General features: G+C 38.2%; 2 protein-coding genes across 2 annotated transcripts; both read right to left on the bottom strand.

Annotated features, from left to right (window-relative positions):
• Positions 1 to 2,166: 2,166 nt before the first annotated feature.
• LOC128606820 (apolipoprotein A-I-like) lies at positions 2,167 to 4,549 on the bottom strand. The gene is made up of 3 exons (XM_053623272.1): positions 3,145 to 4,549; positions 2,862 to 3,012; positions 2,167 to 2,776 (listed from the first exon to the last, which is right to left on the bottom strand). The coding sequence occupies exons 1-3, from the start codon at positions 3,182 to 3,184 to the stop codon at positions 2,200 to 2,202; spliced, it is 768 nt and encodes a 255-aa protein (XP_053479247.1). The 5' UTR covers positions 3,185 to 4,549; the 3' UTR covers positions 2,167 to 2,199.
• Positions 4,550 to 7,830: 3,281 nt separating this feature from the next.
• LOC128610438 (apolipoprotein A-I-like) lies at positions 7,831 to 9,340 on the bottom strand. The gene is made up of 3 exons (XM_053629798.1): positions 9,186 to 9,340; positions 8,909 to 9,059; positions 7,831 to 8,823 (listed from the first exon to the last, which is right to left on the bottom strand). Exons 1-3 carry the CDS (start codon positions 9,223 to 9,225, stop codon positions 8,247 to 8,249), a joined length of 768 nt encoding a protein of 255 aa, XP_053485773.1. The 5' UTR covers positions 9,226 to 9,340; the 3' UTR covers positions 7,831 to 8,246.
• Positions 9,341 to 12,062: the final 2,722 nt, after the last annotated feature.

Below are 12,062 nucleotides of genomic sequence, written 5' to 3' on the forward strand. Positions count from 1 at the left end.
GGCTGGGGTGGGGGGGGAAGATGTATGTATGTGTGTGTGTGTGTGTGTGTGTGTTTGGGGGGGGGCACATTCCTTGAGTATGCGGCTTGGGATGCCATCTGGTCCACCGGCTTTGCGAGGGTTCACACTGAGTAGGTGAATACATTTCCGTGATTAAAAATTAACTTGAGTACGAGTATGATCAGTTAAACCTACTCTTAAAAGTCATTTAAAAAAAAAAAAAAGTTACTCAAGTAAATTAAACAAAGTAGCACATTTCTACCTACCTCTGCTCCCCAGCCTGTATTAGCTGAGTATGTGCAAGTGCAAGCTGAGACAAGTGCAAGCATCTGTTTGTTGCATTTGGAGTCCAGCTATAGGCTGATAAACCACTTGTAAAGGTAAGAAGTGACTCTACCTGCCTGTACAGCTTTCTGAGGCAGGCATTTCTATGTGGAGATTGCAAAAAAGACAGAGGTTGCAGTGACCTAAAGTGTTGCATGAACAATCGATTTGGTTGTGCTTGCTTCATGATTTTTAGTCATGTGCTCTCCTCTCCAAAGCTTCTTTGGTGTCAGCTCCAAAGAACAAATTGGAACACAGGGTAGATTTGCAAGGTTGCTTGGGCACATATGGCAGAACAGACTATGCTAACCACATTTGTCATGCATAAACCAGGTTGGCAGAGAACCATTCTACTGAATTTCCTACTGCTAAGAGCATTTTGTTGACCAGCTCTACCACAGAGCAGTCAATGTGTGTAGATTGGAGTTTTGTTTTGTTTTTTAAAGACTTGCCAGTTATCACTAGAACATCATCATTCTATTCAGCACTTGGGCAGTGCACATCTGGGGTAGTGCTTCATCTGGTGAAACACCCAACAATGCAATATAGGCATCAATGGCAGGCTTGTGGTCCATAACTATTTGCTTGTGATCTATTATATTAGCTTAAATGACACAAAATTTGAGAGTAGTCCTCCTTTAATGCTTGCTTTGGTGAATAATGAATTATGTTTGACCAATGCTGTGTTAAAAAGCACATTCTTTGCTGTGGGTTGTGTAGCACTATCTCACTTGGGCTCCTGCTATTTAAGAGTGGCTGCCACGGCTAGTTTAGATCCTGTCAGCTGTGCCTGTAAGCACCCCCAGTTATAGTGGGTGCCATGGAGTTCTGTAGCACATAACTTGAAAAACATTGTAATGTTAAGCCTATACTCATTGCAGAAGAGATGAGAGCAGGCTATCACCAGTTTGAAGGGCAGGTCACCTGTAGTTCCAACCATAGTATCAAGCTGCTATGTGGAAAGCTTGCTATGGTATATATGGGATCTTTCCACTTATTTCATACCATAACAATAGCCTACTACTCGTGAAACGTTCATTCTACCATCTCATAAGAGGATCATCAGTAAACTTCACTAAACAATGTGCTGCAATATTCCAGAGATGTACTCAGAAATAGATTTTAATTCATCTAAAACATGTTTATTAAAACAATAATAAACACTTCACAATAAATAAACTGTAATGAATTTTTATGACAATTGCCACAATTGGCAAAGAAATGTTTGTTGTGGTGTTGTTTTATTGTTTTGTTTTTGGTTGTTGTTGTTTTTTTTTTTAAGAATTTGTCATTTACATGCATCTCCACAAGATTTCTGGACATCTTTTATTATTTCTTGATTGTAAATGCACTACTAACTGTTTACTTTTAAATATTTAACATAACATACTTCATTTGAACACCACAGAACTGACTAGTAGTAGCCCTAGTTCATTAGATTAGCTAGAATCTGTCAAAACAGTACTGTTACTAGATTGATTTACATCTATAAAAACCATTTGGTTTTCTTTTTCGCAACATTCAAAGAACATAATAACATAATATTTATACAAATATTTTACACATTCAATTTGGCAGATGTTTTAATATCGGATATATGCAAGAAATGGAAATATATTATTGCTTTAGACATGATACAAAACATGTTCACAAAGGACAAACAGCTCCTTAGAAGCATGCCATTAATACATAGATACATTTTGATATTAATGTTCCTGGCACAGGAGAAATTCACTGGTCCTTTAGCAAGTTTAACAGTTTGTTTTTGTATTTTTGCAAAATGTTGGGATTTATATCAAAATACAGAATGGTAGTTTTAGCAGTTTTCATGAGTGTAAAATTAATCCAGTGGGGGAAAAGTAGTGTTTGGAGTATTTAGTTGGGCTTGGTGAAGGACTCATAAAGAGAGGTGAGCTGGTCCTTCAGGTTCTGGGCATAGGGGTCCAGTTTCTCTCTCAGGTCCTCACCATAGGGAGCCAGACCCTGCTGAACCAAAGTGGCTCTCTCAGCAACCTTGGCCTGAAGATCTTCAGTCAGAGGGCCCACGGTCTTCTGGAATTCCTGCAGGTGCTGATCTACTTTCTGTCTGAGTTCATCAGTGTAGGGTTCCAGCTGGGACTGCAGCTCCTTCACTTTCTCCTCCAGACTCCCCCTGAGCTCCTCGGTCTTCTGCAGCACCGTGGTTTTCAGAGCTTCAGAGTCAAAGGACTCGGCATAAGGAGCCACAGCTACTCTCAGCTCCTCCACTCTCTGCTGAATTTGGGTCTTCAGATCATCAGAATAGGGCTCCAGTTTGTCCTTCACAGTGGTCAGGTCCTGCTCAAGGCGCTCCTTCAGAACTTCAGCCTCCTTGGTGATTTTGGTTATGATGTCCTGGGCTAGAGGGCTCACTTGTTTCTGGAGAGTGACAGCATACTCACTGGCCACATTAGCACCTTCTGTAAGTCTAGTGCTATAGAGAAAAATAAGGAGAAACATTCATACATAAGGAAAGATGACTTGAGACACAATGAAGACAGTAAATTCTGTTAACTTACTTGACTTCCTGGCCCAGTTGAGACTCTCTAATTGTTTTCAGTGTGTCCTCAGCGGTGTGTGTTGCCTTGGCAACATATTCCCAGAAAGCATCAGTCAGCTGCTCCAGCTGTGGTTTGGGCTCATCAGCAGAGAACAAGTTGGCCTGGCAACCTGGTGAAAGAACCAAACAATTTCAGTTGGTTTAAAGATTACCGGTACTATACATTCTTGTATTTGTAGGATTATGTACTACCAATATATATATAAATAGTAGGCAGCATTAAATACAAGATATGAAAATACCTGTGAACACAGCCAGAAACAGTACCACAAACACCTTCATGGTTCTTGTTTTGAGTCTGTAAAAAAATTGTATGGTATGTATTTATTTATAACACATGTGATGAATTGCATAAATATGTAGACAGTAACAATACAATCAATGTAACAAACAATATCAAAAATGTACATTTACATTTACATTTATTCATTTAAATGTAAATGTACTTTTTTTTATATTGTTTATTACATTGATTGTATTGTAAAATTGTATTGTAATGAAAAATACATGCTTTTTCTTACCTTTATCTCTGACAGATGCCAGCTGTGTGTGTGAGGTTGATGTAGTAGTCAGTATATATACTGTAAAGAGGTGTGTGTTGTATTGAAAACCCAAAGTCCAGGAGGTAGTGCATTGCTGTCAACGCTACACATCATAACCGTCTAAATGGACCATCAGTTATCACAGAGCCTAAAGTTCACTTAACACTCTGATAGATGTCAGACTGTCATGGCCTAATAAAAGGATAGATAGCATGCAGACATGGGTAAAGGTTCAGTGATTAAGTTATGGCTTCCTTTAATTTAATAATATTTACTGCTTTTTTATTTAAAATAAATCAATGGCTGTAAGTAATGAAAAATTTTCTTCAGTCGTTAATGTTTTATGTAACCTTATTCAACATAAACCATTATTCATTACACTTAAATCAAGTGCTGTTTTTGGCTTCACACATTATGATAACAATGGCAGTTCGTTTAAACTACTTATACATGACAGCTCACAGACCTAGGTCCATAAGTATGGACTTTTTGTACTTTTACCTCCGTACACCACCACAGTGGAGTTGAAATTAAGCAATAAATATGTCATTGAAGTGTAGACTTTCAGCATTAATTCAAGGGGTTTATTGCAGAGTCATCATGGCATCAGGGCAATCTTAAAACCCTGATGTATCCCTGCAAAGGCAAAAATGGACAATTTCTGGAGGAAAAGCTTATAGTTGGTGGTAAAGCCAGTCATGGGCTTGTGCATTCTGTCCCAGCAACCACTGTTCGACAAGCCCGGCAGATGAGTTGTCCTCAAAGAGGATAACTGTATACGTATGCTCAGGACATTCGGTGTATGGAGGAAGAAGCTGCTCAGCCATGTGATACCCTGATGGTTACTGTAGCTGATCGTTACACTATCTGATCAAACCAACACATGACAATTCAAACCAGCAAAAAGAACTTGATTCAAATCTAGCTGGTTGATTTGTTCTGACTTTACACCAGGGGGCCACACACCATCGCTCTCCTGTGGCACCCTGCTGCTCCATAGCAGAGGTGGGAAGATTATCCAAAAATTTTACTCAAGTATAAGTAAAACTACTTATAAAAATAATTACTCAAGTATAAGAGTAAACGTAATAATGCTAATAATTACTTGAGAAGAGTACTAAAGTATCCAAAGAGAAGACTACTTGAGTTGCAAGTTACTAGTTACTTCGGATCTGATTAAAATGAAGGTAAAATTCTGAATCTCAGACAAGTCACATCTCTCCTTGAAAGTCTGTCCTTTCTGTTTATATGATATAAAACCTGGGTTCAAGATGAAGCAGCATATCCCAGTCATTTGATGGGTACAATAACAAAGAAACCATCATTCTCAACCCAAAATCTCACACCCCCCAAAAAAACAACTTTTGTTATGTCGAGATTATGAGAAAAAAAGAAAGAAAGAATTAATGTTGCATGGCCACTCAGGGCTTCATTATATTGCAGGACTGAGCTGTTAAAAAAATTGAGTGCTTGTTGCATCCGCCTTCAGACCACTGCAGCATATCGCGAGACTTGTGACCTCATTATACATGATATAGACTAATTATTAAAACTACATACAGTGGGGAAATAAGTATTGAATGCGTCAACATTTTTTTCAGTAAATATATTTCCAATGAGGCTATCCACATGAAATTTTCACCAGACATCAGTATTTACTCAAAAAATCCAGAAATATAAAGAATTCACAACATTAAACTCCATAATAAAGTTATGTATAATAAACTGGAATGACACAGGAAAAAAGCTACAACTCATTTGGACAATTCTATGAAATACTGGGAGAGTGTAGTCTGGTCAGACGAGAGCAAAATTTTACTCTTTGGCTGTCATACTACATTCCAGGTTTGGAGAAGAAATGGCACTGCACATCACCCTTAAAACACTATACCAACAGTGAAGTTTGGAGGTGGAAGCATCATGGTGTGGGCTGTTTTTCATCGCATGGTACTGGCAGACCTGATATAATTGAAGGAATGATGAATGGAGCCCTTTAACAGGAGATTCCTGAAAAGAATCTGCTGCCATCCACTAGGATGTTGAAGATGAGACGTGGGTGGACCTTCCAGCAGGACAACGATCCAAACCATAAACAAAGGAAACTCTCACTTGATTTCAGAGAAAAAAAAAATCAAGGTGTTAGAATGGCCCAGTCAATCACCTCATTCCGCTTTATTACACATAACTTCATTTATGGACTTTAATGTTTGGATTTCTTTATATTTCCGGATTTGGTGAGTTAATACCAAAGTCTGGTGAAAATTTTAAGTGAATAGTCTCATTGGAAATATATTTACTGAAAAAAATGTTGACGTGTTCAATACTTATTTCACCCACTGTATATTCATAAACATTTAGCAGTAATGGAGGGATGCCATCGAATGTAGCGAAATAAAAGTACAAAGTCAAAGTCAGCTATGTTGTCATTTTTAGCACATCACATGGCAATGCGATACACAGTTATTGCACACAGTAATGTAATGATAATATTGCACTTGTAGCATGAGGTAGACTCATACTATTCTTTGTATTTTATATTAAAGTGACGATAATGCAGTGGGGGGTTATGATCACAGTCCTTGGGGGGCTGGGGTGTGGGGGGAAGATGTATGTATGTATGTGTGTGTGTGTGTGTGTGTGTGTGTGTGTGTGTGTGTGTGTGTGTGTTTGGGGGGGGGGGGGGCACATTCCTTGAGTATGAGGCTTGGGATGCCATCTGGTCCACCAGCTTTGCGAGGGTTCACACTGAGGAGGTGAATACATTTCCGTGATTAAAAATTAACTTGAGTAAGAGTATGATCAGTTAAACCTACTCTTAAAAGTAATTTTTTTTTTCAAAAAGTTGCTCAAGTAAATGAAACAAAGTAGCACATTTCTACCTACCTCTGCTCCCCAGCCTGTATTAGCTGAGTATGTGCCTCCCTCACTGAGACAAGTGCAAGCATCTGTTGTAGCATTTGGAGTCCAGCTATAGGCTGATAAACCACTTGTAAAGGTAAGAAGTGACTCTACCTGCCTGTACAGCTTTCTAAGGCAGGCGGTTCTATGTGGAGATTGCAAAAAAGATCCAGGTTGCAGTGACCTAAAGTGTTGCATAAACAATCGATTTGGTTGTGCTCACTTCATGATTTTTAATCATATACTCTTCTTTGGTGTCAGCTCTAAAGAACAATCTTGGAACACATGGTAGATTTGCAAGGTTGCTTGGGTACACATGGCAGAACAGACTGTGCTAACCACATTTGTCATGCATAAACCAGGTTGGCAGAGAACCATTCTACTGAATTTCCTACTGCTAAGAGCATTTTGTTGACCAGCTCTACCACAGAGCAGTCAATGTGTGTAGGTTGGAGTTTTGTTTTGTTTTTTAAAGACATGCCAGTTATCACTAGAACATCATCATTCTATTCAGCACTTGGGCAGTGCACATCTAGGGTAGTGCTTCATCTTGTGAAACAACCAACAATGCAATATAGCCATCAATGGCAGGCATGTGGTCCATAACTGCTTGCTTGTTATCCATTATATTAGCTAAAATGACACAAAATTTGAGAGTAGTCCTCCTTTAATGCTTGCTTTGGTGAATAATGAATTATGTTTGACAATGCTGTGTTAAAAAGCACATTCTTTGCTGTGGTTTGTGTAGCACTATCTCACTTGGGCTCCTGCTATTTAAGAGTGGCTGCCACGGCTAGTTTAGATCCTGTCAGCTGTGCCTGTAAGCACCCCTAGTTATAGTGGGTGCCATGGAGTTCTGTAGCATATAACTTGAAAAACATTGTAATGTTAAGCCTATACTCATTGCAGAAGAGATGAGAGCAGGCTATCACCAGCTTTGAAGGGCAGGTCACCTGTAGTTCCAACCATAGTGTCAAGCTGCTACGTGGAAAGCTTGCTATGGTATATATGGGATCTTTCCACTTGTTTCATACCATAACAATAGCCTACTACTCGTGAAACGTTCATTCTACCATCTCATAAGAGGATCATCAGTAAACTTCACTAAACAATGTGCTGCAATATTCCAGAGATGTACTCAGAAATAGATTTTAATTCATCTAAAACATGTTTATTAAAACAATAATAAACACTCCACAATAAATAAACTGTAATGAATTTTTATGACAATTGCCACAATTGGCAAAGAAATGTTTGTTGTGGTGTTGTTTTATTGTTTTGTTTTTGGTTGTTGTTGTTTTTTTTTTTAAGAATTTGTCATTTACATGCATCTCCACAAGATTTCTGGACATCTTTTATTATTTCTTGTTTGTAAATGCACTACTAACTGTTTACTTTTAAATATTTAACATAACATACTTCATTTGAACACCACAGAACTGACTAGTAGTAGCCCTAGTTCATTAGAACAGCTAGAATCTGTTAAAACAGTACTGTTACTAGATTGATTTACATCTATAAAAACCATTTGGTTTTCTTTTTCGCAACATTCAAAGAACATAATAACATAATATTTATACAAATATTTTACACATTCAATTTGGCAGATGTTTTAATATCGGATATATGCAAGAAATGGAAATATATTATTGCTTTAGACATGATACAAAACATGTTCACAAAGGACAAACAGCTCCTTAGAAGCATGCCATTAATACATAGATACATTTTGATATTAATGTTCCTGGCACAGGAGAAATTCACTGGTCCTTTAGCAAGTTTAACAGTTTGTTTTTGTATTTTTGCAAAATGTTGGGATTTATATCAAAATACAGAATGGTAGTTTTAGCAGTTTTCATGAGTGTAAAATTAATCCAGTGGGGGAAATGTGGTGTTTAGAGTATTTAGTTGGGCTTGGTGAAGGACTCATAAAGAGAGGTGAGCTGGTCCTTCAGGTTCTGGGCATAGGGGTCCAGTTTCTCTCTCAGGTCCTCACCATAGGGAGCCAGACCCTGCTGAACCAAAGTGGCTCTCTCAGCAACCTTGGCCTGAAGATCTTCAGTCAGAGTGCCCACGGTCTTCTGGAATTCCTGCAGGTGCTGATCTACTTTCTGTCTGAGTTCATCAGTGTAGGGTTCCAGCTGGGACTGCAGCTCCTTCACTTTCTCCTCCAGACTCCCCCTGAGCTCCTCGGTCTTCTGCAGCACCGTGGTTTTCAGAGCTTCAGAGTCAAAGGACTCGGCATAAGGAGCCACAGCTACTCTCAGCTCCTCCACTCTCTGCTGAATTTGGGTCTTCAGATCATCAGCATAGGGCTCCAGTTTGTCCTTCACAGTGGTCAGGTCCTGCTCAAGGCGCTCCTTCAGAACTTCAGCTTCCTTGGTGATTTTGGTTATGATGTCCTGGGCTAGAGGGCTCACTTGTTTCTGGAGAGTGACAGCATACTCACTGGCCACATTAGCACCTTCTGTAAGTCTAGTGCTTTAGAGAAAAATAAGGAGAAACATTCATACATAAGGAAAGATGACTTGAGACACAATGAAGACAGTAAATTCTGTTAACTTACTTGACTTCCTGGCCCAGTTGAGACTCTCTAATTGTTTTCAGTGTGTCCTCAGCAGTGTGTGTTGCCTTGGCAACATATTCCCAGAAAGCATCAGTCAGCTGCTCCAGCTGTGGTTTGGGCTCATCAGCAGAGAACAAGTTGGCCTGGCAACCTGGTGAAAGAACCAAACAATTTCAGTAGGTTTAAAGATTAATATATATTCTTGCATTTGTAGGATTCTGTACTACCAATATGTATATAAATAGTAGGCAGCATTAAATACAAGATATGAAAATACCTGTGAACACAGCCAGAAACAGTACCACAAACACCTTCATGGTTCTTGTTTTGAGTCTGTAAAAAAATTGTATGGTATGTATTTATTTATAACACATGTGATGAATTGCATAAATATGTAGACAGTAACAATACAATCAATGTAACAAACAATATCAAAAATGTACATTTACATTTACATTTATTCATTTAAATGTAAATGTACTTTTTTTTATATTGTTTATTACATTGATTGTATTGTAAAATTGTATTGTAATGAAAAATACATGCTTTTTCTTACCTTTATCTCTGACAGATGCCAGCTGTGTGTGTGAGGTTGTTGTAGTAGTCAGTATATATACTTTAAAGAGGTGTGTGTTGTATTGAAAACCCAAAGTCCAGGAGGTTGTGCATTGCTGTCAACGCTACACATCATAACCGTCTAAATGGACCATCAGTTATCACAGAGCCTAAAGTTCACTTAACACTCTGATAGATGTCAGACTGTCATGGCCTAATAAAAGGATAGATAGCATGCAGACATGGGTAAAGGTTCAGTGATTTAGTTATGGCTTCCTTTAATTTAACAATAATATTTACTGCTTTTTTTATTTAAAATAAATCAATGGCTATAAGTAATGAAAAATTTTCTTCAGTCGTTAATGTTTTATGTAACCTTATTCAACATAAGCCATTATTCATTACACTTAAATCAAGTGCTGTTTTTGGCTTCACACATTATGATAACAATGGCAGTTCGTTTAAACTACTTATACATGACAGCTCACAGACCTAGGTCCATAAGTATGGACTTTTTATACTTTTACCTTCGTACACCACCACAATGGAGTTGAAATTGAGCAATAAATATGTCATTGAAGTGTAGACTTTCAGCTTTAATTCAAGGGGTTTATTGCAGAGTCATCATGGCATCAGGGCAATCTTAAAACCCTGATGTATCCCTGCAAAGGCAAAAATGGACAATTTCTGGAGGAAAAGCTTATAGTTGATGGTAAAGATTGTCATGGGCTTGTGCATTCTGTCCCAGCAACCACTGTTTGACAACCCCGGCAGATGAGTTGTCCTCAAAGAGGATAACTGTATACGTATGCTCAGGACATTCGGTGTAAGGAGGAGGGAGCTGCTCAGCCATGTGACACCCTGATGGTTACTGTAGCTGATCGTTACACTGTCTGATCAAACCAACACATGACAATTCAAACCAGCAAAAAGAACATGACTCAAATCTAGCTGGTTGATTTGTTCTGACTTTACACCAGGGGGCCACACACCACCGCTCTCCTGTGGCACCCTGCTGCTCCATAGCAGAGGTGGGAAGATTATCCAAAAATTGTACTCAAGTATAAGTAAAACTACTTATAAAAATAATTACTCAAGTAAGCGTAAACGTAGTAATGTTAATAATTACTTGAGAAGAGTACTAAAGTATCCAATGAGAAGACTACTCGAGTAGCAAGTTACTAGTTACTTCGGATCTGATTAAAATGAAGGTAAAATCCTGAATCTCAGACAAGTCACATCTCTCCTTGAAAGTCTGTCCTTTCTATTTATATGATATAAAACCTGGGTTCAAGATGAAGCAGCATATCCCAGTCATTTGATGGGTACAATAACAAAGAATCCGTCATTGTCAGCCCAAACTCTCACCCCTCCCCCACCCGCCCGCCCCACAAAAAAAAAAAACTTTTGTTATGTCGAGATTATGAGAAAACAAGAAAGAAAAAATTAATGTTGCATGGCCTCTCAGGGCTTCATTATATTGCAGGACTGAGCTGTTAAAAAAATTGAGTGCTTGTTGCATCCGCCTTCAGACCACTGCAGCATATCGCGAGACTTGTGACCTCATTATACATGATATAGACTAATCATTAAAACTACATACAGTGGGGAAATAAGTATTGAATGCGTCAACATTTTTTTCAGTAAATATATTTCCAATGAGGCTATCCACATGACATTTTCACCAGACATCAGTATTTACTCAAAAAATCCAGAAATATAAAGAATTCACAACATTAAACTCCATAAATAAATTTATGTATAATAAACTGGAATGACACAGGAAAAAAGCTACAATTCATTTGGACAATTCTATGAAATACTGGGAGAGTGTAGTCTGGTCAGACGAGAGCAAAATTTTACTCTTTGGCTGTCATACTACACACAATGTTTGGAGAAGAAATGGCACTGCACATCACCCTTAAAACACTATACCAACAGTGAAGTTTGGAGGTGGAAGCATCATGGTGTGGGCTGTTTTTCATCGCATGGTACTGGCAGACTTGATATAATTGAAGGAATGATGAATGGAGCCCTTTAACAGGAGATTCCTGAAAAGAATCTGCTGCCATCCACTAGGATATTGAAGATGAGATGTGGGTGGACCGTCCAGCAGGACAACGATCCAAACCATAAGCAAAGGAAACTCTCACTTGATTTCAGAGAAAAAAAAATCAAGGAGTTAGAATGGCCCAGTCAATCACCTCATTCCGCTTTATTACACATAACTTCATTTATGGCCTTTATTGTTTGGATTTCTTTATATTTCTGGATTTATTGAGTTAATACCAAAGTCTGGTGAAAATTTCAAGTGAATAGCCTCAGTGGAAATATATTTACTGAAAAAAATGTTGACACGTTCAATACTTATTTCACCCACTGTATATTCATAAACATTTAGCAGTAATGGAGGGATGCCATCGAATGTAGCGAAATAAAAGTACAAAGTCAAAGTCAGCTATGTTGTCATTTTTAGCACATCACATGGCAATGCGATACACAGTTATTGCACACAGTAATGTAATGATAATATTGCACTTGTTGCATGAGGTAGAGTCATACAGTTCTTTGTATTGTATTATGTTAAAGTGACGATAAT

This window comes from Ictalurus furcatus, chromosome 1, assembly GCF_023375685.1.
Source record: "Ictalurus furcatus strain D&B chromosome 1, Billie_1.0, whole genome shotgun sequence".
Classification (NCBI taxonomy): Eukaryota; Metazoa; Chordata; class Actinopteri; order Siluriformes; family Ictaluridae; genus Ictalurus; species Ictalurus furcatus.